The following is a 15,478-nucleotide window of genomic DNA, read 5'->3' as shown; positions in this document are numbered from 1 at the left end:
AAAGTTATCAATGATGCCCTAACTTATTTGTCCATCATAAAAATAAACAAAACAAAAAGATTCCATAGTCAAACACAGTACAGGAATGAGATTCCAAGTCTAGAACAAAAGTCTGAGTAATCTGGCCACCTTGTTTTTTCCTTAACAATCAGTCCATCTTCTGGGTAACATTTTTTCCCATTTATTTCCTTTTAGCTGAAAAAATTGAGACATCTTCAGTGACGACCATTAAAACATTTAACCGCAACTTCATTCTCCGAGGCTCCTCAACAAACAGGACTAAGGAAAGGAAAGGCACCACCAAGGATTTGATGGTAAATGTCATCTCTGTCTTAATGTTCATTGCTTTCACTGTTATGGTACCTCCATTCTGCAGCCTTTCCTTCTATAGCTCCCGCATCAGAACCCCCAAAAAGTATCCTTCCTCCATGGTCTTATGGTCTGTTGGATTTGACTGGGGGGTGGATTTAGCGGTAAACCAAGAGCAGAGTGCTTGGTTGAATAAGGCCATGAAGCACACACACACCGCCGGTCACCCTCCTCAAATGTTACTCTAGAAATCACTATTACTAATAACTTTCTATGCAGGTATAAAGGAAATAAGTTGTAACATGGTAAGTGTACTGGAAATTGCACTTGGACAAACCAAAATGTAGCTTAACCCAAAACATCCGGCTTATACCCAGAAGATTTCATCATGACCTGATCACTTTGAGCCAACTCTAGCCCCAAACCTTGCTAAAAATATTATCAAACTATCTTAATCAAACCATTTACCTTAGACAAAAGTATAGGCGATAGAAATGTTTATCCTGGCACAGTAGACAAAGTACTGTAAGGGAAAGATAAAAGAACTGTATCAAGCACTAAAAAGCAAAGACAAGCCCTTATACCTTCTGCATAATGTATTAACTAGAAATAACTATACACAGAGAACTTTAGCCAAGTCCCCTGAAACCAGATGAGCTACCCAAGAACAGCTGAAAAAGCACACTCACCTACGTGGCAAAATAGCGGGAAGATTCATGAGTAGCGGTGACAAGCCTACCAAGCCTGTTGATAGCTGGTTGTCCAAGATAGAATCTTAGTTCGGCTTTAAACTTACCCACAGAATTACTTAATCTCCCTGTAAGTTTAACTGTTAGTCTAAAGATGGACAGCTCTTTAGACCCTAGGAAACAACCTTCCTACAGAGAGTAAAAACTGTTACCACCATAGTTGGCCCAAAAGCAGCCACCAATTAAGAAAGCGCTTAAGCTCAACATCTAAATCTTAATTCTAATCACTCTACTGAACTCCTAACATCACACTATTCACTCCTAACATCACTCCTAACATCAGTGTATTACTTAATAGAAGGAATAATGTTAATATAAGTAACATGAAGACATTCTCCATTGCATAAGCTTACATCAGACCGGAATAACCCACTGACAGTTAACAGCCTAATATTAGTAACTGATATAATAAGCACCCTATTATTGACACTGTTAACCCAACACAGGTATGCTCTAAGGAGAGATTACAAAAAGTAAAAGGAACTCGGCAAATCTTACCCTACTTGTTTACCAAAAACATCACCTCTAGCATTACCGGTATTAGAGGCACTGCCTGCCCACTCACATATGTTCAACAGCCACGGTATCCTGACCATGCAAAGGTAGCATAACCACTTGTTCCCTAAATAGGGACTTGTATGAATAGCCATACGAAGGTTCAGCTGTCTCTTACTTTTAATCAGTGAATTTGACCTATTCGTGAAGAGGCGGATATAAACAAATGAGATGAGAAAACCCTATGGAGCTTTAATTCATTAATGCAAATAAAAACTCAAACAAGCCTGCAGGCCCTAGCCTACTATCTGTGGATTAAAAATTTTGGTTGGAGTGACCTTGGAGCATAATTCAACCTCCAAACAACCTAAACTAAGACCGCACTAGTCTAAGTGAGTTAATACACATTGACCCAATAATTTGATCAACGGAATAAGTTCCCCAGTTCTAGAATCCAAATTGACAATAGAGTTTATAACCTCGATGTTGGATCAGGACATCCTAATGGTGTAGCCGCTATTAAGGGTTTGTTTAGCAGTAGGGACGAGGTTCTAAAACTAAGTAACATCCTGCCTGCTATATACCTCTTAAATATGTGGGTATATCCTCTCAACTGCATCTCTAGCTCCTTGTGGGAAGCAGCTTTGATATAAGAGAAATAAAAATATGTAAATAGAATATTAAAGTCTGGTTGAGATGTAACAGTTTTTATTCTGTTTTCAGTTCATAATCACTCTTCCTTAAATTTCTCATTAGCCGTTAATGCTGTGTTCCTGAAAAAAGTCAGCAGCTACTCCTAAATGTAGCAAAGGAAGAGACAGTAAATAATCTGCATGAACTCTAGAAATTATAGAGAAAGGTGTGTTGGATCTTTTGCTTAAAAACTGTCAATCGATAAAAATAACGAGACAAGTCCCTATCATTTTATGAGGTTTATTTGCCAAAGTTAAGGATGTGCACGCAGGAGACAGGTCTATGCCTTTCTCAGAAGATGATTTTGAGGGCTCTAAATTTAAAAAGGAAAGTGCAGGCTATTGAGAAGTACACAATTTTCATGTAAGAGGGGGGTAGGAAAAAATAGTCATTCATGCCTTTGTCCAGCTCAGTGAATCTGCATTTTTTTTACATCAGATGACATAGACAAATGGGGCAGAGGAAAAATGCAGGGAATCTGCATTTTTACAGAGATAATATAGAAAAATGGGGCAGAGGAACAATCAGATATGCATTTGTGTCTGGTGGGCCGGGGGGGGGTGGTGGGTGACTGCACCTGTAAAGATAAGCTATCAATTTGCATTGCCATGGTGAAATTTTAACCTAAACACCTTAGGGTAAAGATCTTGGAGCTAACCAGGAATTTCCATGTAGGCAAAATATTGGGGAGGCGTGTAGCCATCTTATTTAGGAAACGAAACGAGAGGCAGGTTTGCATGACCCAGTTCTCAGCTTGACTTTTCCCTTTAGCTTAGTGATTTGGGGACCCCGCAGATTTAATTTCCTTTCACAAAACCAACATACATGTCAAAGTTTTGGCAAATGTTTGATGCTACTTAGTTAAATGATCATCTAACTAAGCTGTCTCAGTGATACCAATTACGCAGAGGGCAGATCATGTCTGAGATGACAAGACTAAGGCAAGGACAAATTTATTCTGTTATCTTTTATCCTTCACCCATTCCTCCCTTCCTCTTCCTCCCTGTCATTGTCCCTGTCTCATGAGCACAGAAGCACCACATAATGGCATAATGGTGGACACATCCTTTTGAAATACAAGTTACTCTCAGGCATTATATGGCAGTAGCTCTACTCACTGCCTTCTCTTCATTGGTCAGCCATTAACCCTGACCTTTTAAAGTCTAATTCCCTTGCTTCTGACCATTATTTCACAGAGCGGAAAAAGATGTATTATCACACTAAAAGGGCAGACCACTACGGTCATGGAAGGAATTGGTTATAAATAAGAAAGTTAAAAATAAATTGTCTTTCATAGAGGCAGGACATGAGATTGGTGGCTGCTGGAGGTTGTGGGAAGGGGCAATAAGAAGGAACTACTTAATGAGTAAGGGGTTTTACTTTAGAGTGACAGAAATTTATTGAAACTAGATAAAGGTGGTAGATGTACAACCTCGTGAGCATACTAAATGCCACCAAATTGTTAACTTTAGAATGGTTTATTTTATGTTATGTGGCTTTCACCTCAATATGTTTTTTTTAATAAAATAAAAATAAATTACCTTAAAGTAACACAGAGAGTTTAAAAATGAAAGAATAGACAATATTTACTGAACAAATAAAAGCAAAATAGGGCAGAAATAATTACTTTCAACGAAAGGAGAATTCCAGATAAAAAGCATTGAGAGAAAACAAGGAGGAAAGATGTTTAAATGTTGATAAAATAAAGTAGTTAAGTCATGAGCCTTTCTTGATTTGGCAGATAATAAAGCAACAGAATTTATGGTGCAATGGTTGGTGACTTTAAAACTCCCTTATCAGCCTTTGGCAGCCCAAGTATCCCATAAATAAATACAAATTAGAGAATTGAATAGTGTAACTGTTAAGCTTTAATTAAGATGTTTAGCTAACTTTATATTTTATAGACATTCACTCTCTTTCCAGGCATCAATGGACCATTTATAAAAATTGACTTTATACAAAATCACAAAGAATACCTCAATAAATTCCAAAAAGTAAATCCTCTATGATCACAATGCCAAACATAATCTAGGGCAGTGCTGTCTAATAGAACTTCGTGTAATGAGGGTAATGGTCTATATCTGCAGTGACCAGTACAGTGGCCACGAGCCACATGTGGCTATTGAATACTTGAAATGTGGCTACTGCATTGAGGGAACTGATTTTTAAATTTTAGTTAATTTTAGTTAATCTGAATGTAAATAGCCACATGTGGCTAGTGGCTACCATGTTGGACAGGGCCAATGTAGAAAATTAGAACCTAAGTTAAAAAACAGAAACCTTACTTAGAAGTTAAAAAGCACTTGTACTCACATACACAACTGTCCATACACATACACATGCACACTCACACACACATACACATACACTTCAAAATAACTACTGAATTAGAAAAATCCACAGGGCGCTTACAAAATGAAAACATTATATATACCAAAGCAAATAGCATACATATAAAACTACACTGTGTCAAATTTATAGTATTAAATATTTTGTTCCTTGTTAAAGAAGAAGAAAAACAACTAGACATTGAATTCCAGACATCAAAAATAAACATAAAAAACATTTAATTAAGACCAGAAATTATGGAAATGATCTCTCTATATCTACATCTAGGAGTTGATTATTTGAAAAAAATAGAAATGTTTCGTAAGTCACATAAAGAAAAAAACTGAAAACAAAAGATTATATAAAAGGATGTCAATTTTTTATATATATAATGTGGTGTAAAACTATTCTCATAAATTTAGAATCAATACTAGTCAAATCAGAATCAAATCAGAAAAATAGCAAAAACTAACAAGAAATAAAAAGAAACTTAAAATCTATTAAACCTTTCAAAAGGATTCTGTGGCCAAATGATTTTGCTGATTTTTTTTAAGCAACAATTAATTCCCATACCATATAAAATATTCCGGGTCATCAAAATATTGAAAACTAAAAGATTCATGTTGTGGAGCTATCAGAACCCCAATCATGAAAGCCTGATCCATGTCTGGTAAGCATGTATACATGTTCTGTGCCCATCACACACAGGCACACACAGACACACGAAAATTATTACACCAGTTGTACTTCTTCAGAGATGAAGAATATGAAATAAAATATTAGCCAATTAAAGAGCAGTGCATTCAGTAATAAATTACAGTAGGCCAAGCGAGATGGCTCACACCTATAATTCCAGCACTTTGGGAGACCAAGGTGGGAGGATCACTTGAGGCCAGAAGTTCAAGACCAGCCTGGGCAACATAGTGAGACCTGTCTTTACAAAAAATAAAAAGTTAGCCAGTCATGGTGGCATGTGCCTGTAGTCCCAGCTACTAGAGAGGCTAAGGAGGGGATCCTCTGAGCCCAGGAGTTTGAGGTTGCGGTGAGCTACGATCGCACCACTGCACGCCAGCCTGAGCAACAGAGTAAGACCCTATCTCTAAGAACAAATGAATAAATAAATAACAGGTAGGTTTTGTGGGAATGCAAGGATAGCTTAAATACTGTGATATCAATCCCATTTATGCTGGAGGTTGTAGTTTTTTAAATTTTCGCATGAGTGAAAAATCAGACCTTGGTGATGACCTTTAGCAGTAGGATACAAATAACTCCCACACGCTTAGCGTTCCAATAATGGAACACTAGGCATAAGTGGATTTTAATAAATCACATCAACAGTTCAGTAAGAAAAGTCATTTCTTCCCAAATTAATCTGTAACTTAATCCAATTTTCATTAAAAAAACTCGGTGAAATTTTCCTTGAATTAAAGTTCATGTAATAATAGAAAGAATAGACAAAAGCATTTTGCAAAATTACAGAGATTTTCCTCCCAGATTTTAAAACAAATTAAAAGCTGAAATGAAACTGATCATTAATGAAATAAAATAGCCCAGAAATAGATACAGCCACATATGAGAATGTGTTATATTATCTTTGTAAAAGATTTAGAAACTAGTAAAGAAGGTATGGATTATTAAACAAACAAGAACACTGTACTTGCAATACTGGACATTGGGATGGTAGTGAGAAAGAAGGCATATTCGATAATTACCTTATTCCAAATACCAAAATTAATTTCAGGTGGATTAAGAAGTATGCATTTAAAAATGACATCACTTTCTAAATGTTGTGAAACATCTAACTGGTCAATAAGCATGAATAGCTTTTAAAAAGCAGCAAACATTATTTTTCATTGTTTATTCTCAGTCTTCCCAAGTGGCTGATGAGAGTGTGTTCAATGTCTCCCCTCAGGAGCCTGCTCTGGAGTCAGCTGTGATGTACTGACACCATGGAATTCCACTGCCAGTGACTCACTGCCTCCGGCCGTACACGACAGTGCCTTGACCCAACAGCCATCGAGTACTGTATGGATTTCCACCTGAGGAGAAGGCCTGGGGAGGCCACAGTGCACCATTGCACAGGGCTGTCCTGATACCTCATCCAGAAAGCTGTCTCAGACTTCAGCATTGCGGTCTTGCCCACTCTCTGCCTTAGGCTCCCAGGGGAATCCAAGACAGAAAACCAAGACACTGGCTTCCAACAGCAGAGCTCCATGTTTAAGATACATATTTTCCCTGTTTGCTTTGCTACTGTGTGTTGACTTTAAGATCTTTTTTTTTTTATCCCTTTGATTCAGCTAGTATTCCATGTCAACAATTTTTCCAAAAGAAAACTGTTGGAGGGGGGTGGAGGGAGGAAGGTGGGAATTATTATTTAATCCATCATTAATGCTTATTAATCTCTCACAAGCATCTTTGTCTTGCAAATCCTGAGGGAAAAGCAAGTCCATGCAGTGAACACTAGGGACAGTCTAATTTGGGGATTGCTCAACTGTCAAGACTGCAGGTCTCCCTTCAGCCACCTCCTTCCTACTAAAATCTCAGCCTACCACACTACCAGTCATTCCCATTGCTTTGCAATCACAAGCCACAGGATGAGAAGTTCTGACTCACTCATGCCATGCCCAGGTCTATCTGAAACAGTGTCTCATTAAGAATTTAGGGTTCTTCCATGGGCTTACTGACAGTTTCCCAAAACTGAAGGGGAAAGGGGCTTGAGAAAGACCATCATTGGCTCAACTTTAGGGCACTGTCCAGAATCAACATGATGTGGTTTAGCAATGATCACATCTAAACAAAGTTTAGGTAAATGAATTACCACAGAGAAAGACCACATGAGAAAAATTTTGTCCTCCAAATTTACTTCCCAATAAATATTCAGCAAAGTAGTAAAATGACCTTAAAGATAAAAATGATTAGGGAATAGCCTTAGATAATTTATAGGTATAAAAAATTCAAGGACAAACTGTGCATTTAATGGACACAAGAGTTGACTCTAACTCCATGTCTGTGGTTTCTTTGAACCCATATCAAATGCATGACTATTTAGAGTGTTTATAAAAGCAAATAGAACTGAACTTTCACTCAATTAATTGGGCACTAACAACCTTCTTTTATGTTTGTTCCTGATACAGTCTGAATCTTAGGAAGGTAAAAGAAAGGAGGCAAGAGAAGAGTTATGATGAATGTGTGTTAAGTGCCTGCTCTGAAGGAGGCAATGTTCTTCTCCTTTTAATCCTTATGGCAACCTTATTCAATAAGTTTTCCCATGTTTCAAATTTAATAACTGAAGGCCAGAGAGATTAATTTGCCAAAGCCACACCTTTATGCTAATTATGATTGGAATGCATCACAAAAGCCTAACTCTGTTGTTTTCAACCTCTACGTTTTTTTGCTGCTATGTGCATTTCCAGATCTGATTTTCTGCTGATTTGTGTGCTATGATCCACTCCTGATGGGGGTCTACGTTATCTTCCAATAATACTCCTTGCTGATGCTGTGTTATGTGTCATCTAACAGAAATGACTCCTTTGAAATAAGTAAATCTTCGGCTTTTTGTTCTGTTGGTGTGATTCAAAGCAAAACAAAAACAAATTTTAAAAACACAACAAAAAAAGATTTGACTTCCAAATAGAACGTTTTCTTTAACAGGCATGAAAAGCAACTATTGTTGTGTTACAGTGTTAAAAATATTCAGTTTTCTTTGACAAAAATGTGTACTGTGTAAGCCTTGCAAACAAAAAACAACAAAAAAGAAGAATAAGCAGCCTGCTGTGTGGCATTTGAACTTTTATAAAGGTTTCCTTGTGCCAAATAAGTGCAAAGATTTAATTTACTATTAAAAACCATACGCATATGTTATAGTTCCAGAAGAATTATTTTGTCATCAAGTGATTTTGATCTTTAGTGTCAATATTTATATTTAGATTAATTTTTATAAATGAAAATATTTTAATGGTTTAAGAAAATGAGGACAACAGGATAATATCTTTGATGACTTCTGAAAGTTATGCTTCCCTTCATGTTATATGCACATTGCCAAGAATTACTGTCAAGAGAAATGATAAGTAAAAGTCATTTATGAAAATAAAGATTGTGTGTGTGCAATTTTTTGGTTAAGGGAGACTAGGAGTGAGTAGGGAACAGGGAAAGAAGTCATGTGGCTAGTAATTGGAGGGGCCAAGATTCAAAACTTTCCTTCCAGTTACACTGCTCTCCCCTCCAGACAAAATTTCCCAGTGACCACCTCCACTCAAGTGGTCACCCACATAAGACCAGTCGTTCTCAAAGGGAGGTACAGAGTGATTTTTGACCCTCAGAGAATATTTGACAATGTCTGGAGACATTTTTGATTGTAATAACTAAGGGTGTGCTGCCACTGGCATCTAGTGGGCAGAAAACAGGAATACTGCTAAACATCCTATAATGCATAGGACAGCCCCTGTCTTAATCCATTTTGTGTTGCTATAACAGAATAACACAGACTGGGTGATGTATAAAGAAAAAATTTTATTTCCTATAGTTCTGGAAACTGGGAATTCTAAGGTCAAAGAGCCTGCATCTGGCAAGGGCCTTCTTGCTGTGTCATCCCATGGCAGAAGGCAGAAGGGTAAGAAAGCATGCATGAGAGAGAGCAAGAGAACGCCAAACTCACTTTTATAACAAACACACTCTTGCAATAATGAACCTACTCCTATGATAACAATGTTAATCCATTCATAAGGCAGAGCCCTCATGACCTAAACTCTCTTAAAGTTCTCACCTTTCAATACTATTGCATTGGGGATTAAGTTTCTAACACATGAACTTTGGGAGACATTCAAACTATAGCAGCCCCCTACAACAAAGATTAACCCAAAATGTCAATAGTGGTAAGGTTGAGAACACTGAGTTAGCTAGAGGTAAACTGGGACAGAAATGGAGAAGCCCCTGTCAACCTCCAGGGGGACTGTGTAGTTGAGCAGGAAGCAGTGACTCTCTCAGTCTTTTGCAAGCTCAGTGGAGGTTGTTGCATCTCTGAGGCTGCCATGCCCAGAGCACTCAAGCCAGACACTGACCCCTGTCATCCCCAAATAGGAATACGAACCTTCTACTAACCTAAAATAAATGAGTATATAAAAATATTAACAGAAGCCAAGAGCCTCTGCCTGGTGGCTTTATGCAGTAAAGCCAGTATCCCAACATGAGTGTGCATCAGAATCATCTTTCCAAAGATTCTTGTTGAAGGAGTCTCTGAAACAACAAACATTCCAGCTTGTTGAAAGACAAATTGCTGGGCTCCACCTCAATGTTTCTGGTTTCTGTTTTGTTTTGTTTGAGATGGTGTCTCTCTCTGTCACCCAGGCTGGAGTGCAGTGGCACAATCTCAGCTCATTGCAACCTCTGCTTCCCAGGTTCAAACAATTCTCCCGCCTCAGCCTCCCGAGTAGCTGGGATTACAGGTGCCTACCACCACATCCAACTAATTTTTGTATTTTTAGTAGGCACGAGGTTTCACCATGTTGGCCAGGGTGGTCTTGAACTCCTGACCTCAAGCGATCTGCCTGCCTCGGCCTCCCGAAGTGCTGGGATTACAGGCATGAGCCACTGCACCTGGCCTCCACCTCAATGTTTCTCATTTGCATTTCTAAAAAACTTCAGGTGATATTGATGCTGCTGATCTAGGGAGCACACTTTGAGAACCTCTGACCTAGGAGCAAGGTGGAGGGGAAACAACTTGCTTTAAGAGACTTCCCCTGCACCTGGGTTACCCTAGGGAAACTAATGCTTGGAAAAGCTGAAAGCCAGGGAGTCAGGATTTAAAGGAAGCTTCATCAAAACTGTAAAGCCCAACCTTTTCCCCTCCACTCAAAAGAAGGGATTGTCTCTAACTGCACTGCTAGGCAAAGAGGAATCTAAGAATGTATCCTTCATGGAGCAACAACCCAGCCAAACACTAGCTACAGTGCTCTCACTGTATATATTCAAGTAATATTCCATATTCAACTTCCAGGATAATTAGTGTTTAAAGCACATAGTGAACCACAACTAGCAATGTCATGTGGCACAGGTAAAGCTATTTTTTCAAAGTATGGAGTAAGTTGAGAATATTCACTTAGGAAATCTCAGGTTGTAGACACTGCTGCTGGGCTGCAGCATGGAATGGAGGTGCAGAGCATGTGGGCAGCATGAACTCACATGCAGCTTGTCAGACAAAGACAGATGGCAGGGAAACAGATATCCATCACAAGCACCAAGGACTGCTAGGGCACCAAAATTTGTGGTTCAAACAAGAGGCCCAAAAAAAGTTGGGAAAATAGCCCATTTGGCAACAGGGAAAGGGAGGAAGGGCAATCTCAATCATTAGATGCCTGCCATGTGCCAGGCGCTGCTGAGTCCTTATACATCAATTATATCTTTACAATCTCTGAGGAAGCTCACAGCAATCCCACTTTATACCCAAGAAAATGAGGCCCTAAATGGAATTGGTGAATAGGGCAGCATTTTCTAGAACCTAAACAAATAGTAAGACTGGATCACATCTGGTTGAAATGAGACTTTTCCTAACATAATTTAATATAAAGAAAATACCTGATGTTATTAAAACAAAATAAATACAGTATTAGTGGTTGTCCACAGAAAGGAACACTGCTGGCTGGTGACAAGGACTCCCTCCTTGACCAAATTATTCAGGCTTCTTTGAGTCCTCTTCTCAACTAGGCCTTGTCCTTGGCCTGCCAACACACGTTTAGCAAGTCAGTTTAGTGAGAACCCCCACCCTTAATATCTAATCAAGTTCCTCTTAATAATTTTCTATCCACTGATTTCCTCACCAAGTCCATTGGCTAAACATACCCAGCTACCCTTGCTATATTCAGAGTTGACTTTGGTTATATGCTGAAGTCTCTCTTCCCCATTGCAGTCGCTCAAATAAAATCTGTCTTGCCATTTTTAACAAGTATCCAGTGTAATTTCTCTTTGATAGTGGCTTGAGGTGAAAGGGAAATTTTTCACCATAGACCTTTTTGTACCATTTAAGTTTTGAGTCATAGGAACATACTGCCTATTTAAAATAAATAGGAAAGGGGGGGAAATTATTCTTGGTCTTCAACAACCAAGCTGTGAAGGACTGAGTAAATATATAGCAGCTTCAACCATTAAAGTATCTGTTCTTAAGGAATAAAAGATGCATTACACTTGATGAGGAAGCCACCATTTGCATAAAATAGTATGCTAACCACACATCATTTCTATCTATAAAAGTAACTCTTGCGAGGCTCTCAGAAAGACAATGTGTCTGACTAGACTGACTCCTCCACCATTAATCCAAATAAAATTTGTGTAGGATTATAGACCAAGATTGTCATACACATATCCACTCACAGCCTATCCTTTGCAGCATAAAACTGAAATGCAGAGCTTCTCAAGAGAAAAACGTTTGTAAGAATGAGTTTGAATTACATCTTTGGTTCAGAATTGAACCGTTTGCTTGTTTGGCTTTCTCTCCTAAGCTGTATACTCAGAAAGGAAACAAAAAAGTTCAATACTGCCAGGAATATTTGCTGTTTGTCACAGATGAAACCTGATAGTAAGATATTTGAGGAGTATGTATATACATATATATAAATATATATATATATTTTGTTTGTTTGTTTTGTTTTTTGTTTTTTTGTTTTTTGAGACGGAGTCTCGTTCTGTCACCCAGGCTGGAGTGCAGTGGTGCAATCTCGGCTCATTGCAAGCTCCGCCTCCTGGGTTCACACCATTCTCCTGCCTCAGCCTCCCGAGTAGCTAGGACTACAAGCGCCCACCACCACACCCAGCTGTTTTTTTTGTTGTTGTATTTTTAGTAGAGACGGGGTTTCACCATGTTAGCCAGGATGGTCTCGATCTCCTGACCTCGTGATCCGCCCACCTCGGCCTCCCAAAGTGCTGGGATTACAGGCATGAGCCACTGGGCCCGGCCAAGGAGGATTTTTTTAAGGAACTCTATGGCCAGAAGTCAATTGGAAGCTAATATTCAGGCTTTGCATACATTTTTTAAGGCCCCTCTGTTCTATTAAATCTTGCTTCTCCCATGGGAACATCTTAGTCAACTGAAATTCCTTTTCTAAAAGCCTTGCTAACTTTATATGCTCTGCCCCCTGTCCACTTTCTTCTTTGTTGGCGTGATTTTTGACTATTTGAATATTGAGCAAATGAAAAATTGTAAAGGTCTTTACAAATAGTAAAGGCTTTATTCAAATTGGCTTAGAGATGAATGAGTATACCTAAAATTCCTAGAAATATAGGAACTAACCTAAATGCTTTTCAGGTTTACATGACTTAAGTAAATCTGTAACAAGACTTGCTTAATATTGTCAGTTTAATGAGAACTTTTGTGTCTTCTGAGCTGTCAACAATACTCATGTACTTAACTTTAGGGTTCTTGCTTTGTCATGACTGCCTGACATGCATGTGCTGTCAAAACGGATAATAGGAAAATAACTTGAGGTGACGGCAGCTTTGTCTCATGTCTTATGTAATTTTCATGAGTATTCCAAGCATAATTGTTAAGAATGAGTGAATTAAAGAGATATAACTGAAATAAAAGTTTATATATGTACTTTTTAACAATCATTATATTTTAAAATATGTCTACTTTTAAAAGTGTCCCAAATTTCTTCGGTAGCCATAACCTTTGAATTTTTCTAAGTTAAATTTTAAATCTAGATCATTTCCAAGTAAGGTAAAACACTGAAACATTATTGCTGAACACAAGTTTTAAAGTATATATACTTCAGCATCTCATTTTCATGCCATATCAAAAAGCTAAACATATTTGAGTCTGTTAATATATAAAGCAGTAATCCAGTTAAGCCGCTTGCTCAAGGACACTTGCCTGACACCAGCTGTCTCCACCAAAAAGTTAATGCCAACTCCTGCAACAAGCCCCATAACCAATGGTCCTTGTTTCAAAACAGCCTATGTGGGCTTCTCCTTTGTGTCTTTAAAAGCTTTCCCCTTTCCCCAAACCCCTTGGATGTACCTATGATCCATCATAGCATGTACATCTTGGATTGCAATCTCCTGCTATTCCCAAATAAACTCTCTGCTTTGGTAAGTCAGTCTCTCTATTGCTTATTTTATGCTGACAACTACCATTAGTGTGCCTGGCACAATAATGTTTGCTAAACATTAACAGCAAACAAGCTAACATTTAAACGGTCAGACACAGATCAGGAGTGGGAGATTAATGAGAACAACATCAGTAGACCATGTGAAATCCTCTCCAGGCAGGCATTTCCTGGCCAGAATTCCTGACTTCCTCATCTTCCCACCCACAGCCATTCCCATCAGATGGCAAGAAATGTAAGACAGTAAAGACAGTCCAGCTACATCCCAGTTATGTGTATTGATCTTTCACAAAGGGTATTCTATTCACTGAAATTTTGATAAAACATTAAAGTACAGGAGACATTTGGTGTATTTCTTTAAAAATAACTTCTTACATGACAGCCGCTCTATTTTTCTCTGAGGGAAAGTACTTCCCATACACAATTAGCATTTTACAGAACAGTTGGCTGCGCGAGCCTTCTGTCTCTGCAGTGGAGTTGTAATTATGATAAAGTGCAGGTAAATGCAGTTGCATTTTAAATAGCTTTCTACAGGCTGAAAAAAACTTTAATATGCACTTCAAATATTGGAAACCTCAAAAAAGTTATCAGAAGTATCCAGTTTAGTAGAACCAAGTCCTAAAGTAGTTTTTAAAAAATGTTTTATATCAAAGTTGTTATGTTTGGCAAAGATGAAAGATTTAAGGCAGTGTTTCTCAAACTTTAATGTGCAAACAACTTCTGATTCAGTAGGTCTGGGGTACAGCCTAAGATGCTGCACTTCTAACAAGCTCCCAGGTGATGCCAATGTTGCTGGCCACACTTTGAGCAGGAAGGTTCAACAGAGTTCCTCAAGGGATCCCCTGAGGGATGGAGGCCCAGTTGCCCACAGTGATAGCCTGTTCATTGATGCCTCTTTTGTGACTTTTCCTCCCTTCCTTCTTTCACTTCACCTGCCCTCAGTATTTTTCCTAGGATTACTTTCCAAATGAACAATTTGACTCAGTCTGCTTTGGGAGAAAAACCCAAACTAAGACCTCCCCTGCACTCCATGTGTGTGTTTGCACATCTTTCTCCTGCACTGGCCCAAGAGCTTCTTAAGGAACTGGGTTCCATTTTTCGCACACAGAGATTGGCACAGAGCAGGTGCTTGAAATGAGTTTGGTTCACCTCCCGTGGCTGTGGTGGTCCTGGCTCTAGGCTGTGGTTACCTCTGTCCAGGTGACTGAACTGCATGAAGATCATGCACAGCAGGGGAGCAGTCTCTCTCATGCCCATCCTGGGATTGGGGGTGAGGATCCCACAACACTGAAATGTGGGGGGAAATCACAACACCAAGATGAAGGATTCGGAGGCTCCGCCAACCTCTACTTTACCTTTACTCCTTGTTTAGAGAGGGTGACATAACCCCAGGTAGTAATGAGTGGTCCAGGAATCTGCTCCCCAGAGTCTGGTATAGGCCCACATATTTCCAGACTTTGAGGACCCATAACGCCCAATGAAACACAGCATCAACTTTGGCTTAGTCGAGCTGTGCCATCTTAAATACCATCTCTGGGCTCAGTCAGAGGTTAACACAGAGTTCATGAATACCACTGCCCTCTCCCGCCATCATTGGCAAACCAGGGGAGAGCTTGAAGTACTCATTTTTTTCTATTGATTTCTCTGAACACAGCTCATACATGCAGTCATGATCCCTTTTTTCTCTGAGTGGATCCCTCCCCTTCATCCTTTGCCAACAAAAAGCCGGAACTTGAGGAACCCAAAGCTTAGAGCAGTAGTTTTCAAAGCAGAGTCTAGACTACACACGGGTTACAGAAGATGGTCAAT

The 15,478-nt window shown here is 38.9% G+C and overlaps 1 protein-coding gene and 1 long non-coding RNA gene across 8 annotated transcripts in view; one reads left to right on the top strand and one right to left on the bottom strand.

The window, feature by feature from the left end:
- MYRIP (myosin VIIA and Rab interacting protein) overlaps positions 1 to 8,665 on the top strand; it is a 404,653-nt gene extending 395,988 nt beyond the window's left edge. For all 6 annotated transcript variants that reach the window (XM_031662842.1, XM_031662839.1, XM_031662841.1 and 3 more), the window contains 2 exons: positions 196 to 314; positions 6,487 to 8,665. In XM_031662842.1, coding sequence (XP_031518702.1) covers positions 196 to 314; positions 6,487 to 6,519 — 152 coding nt within the window. In that variant the 3' untranslated portion in view covers positions 6,520 to 8,665. The remainder of the gene's footprint in view (positions 1 to 195; positions 315 to 6,486) is intronic.
- Positions 1 to 15,478, bottom strand: part of LOC101022168 — a 72,025-nt gene that overhangs the window by 19,752 nt on the left and 36,795 nt on the right. The window lies entirely within an intron of this gene.

The sequence above is a fragment of the Papio anubis genome, chromosome 2 (assembly GCF_008728515.1).
Source record: "Papio anubis isolate 15944 chromosome 2, Panubis1.0, whole genome shotgun sequence".
Classification (NCBI taxonomy): domain Eukaryota; kingdom Metazoa; phylum Chordata; class Mammalia; order Primates; family Cercopithecidae; genus Papio; species Papio anubis.
This window is presented reverse-complemented; position numbering and strand designations above follow the sequence as displayed.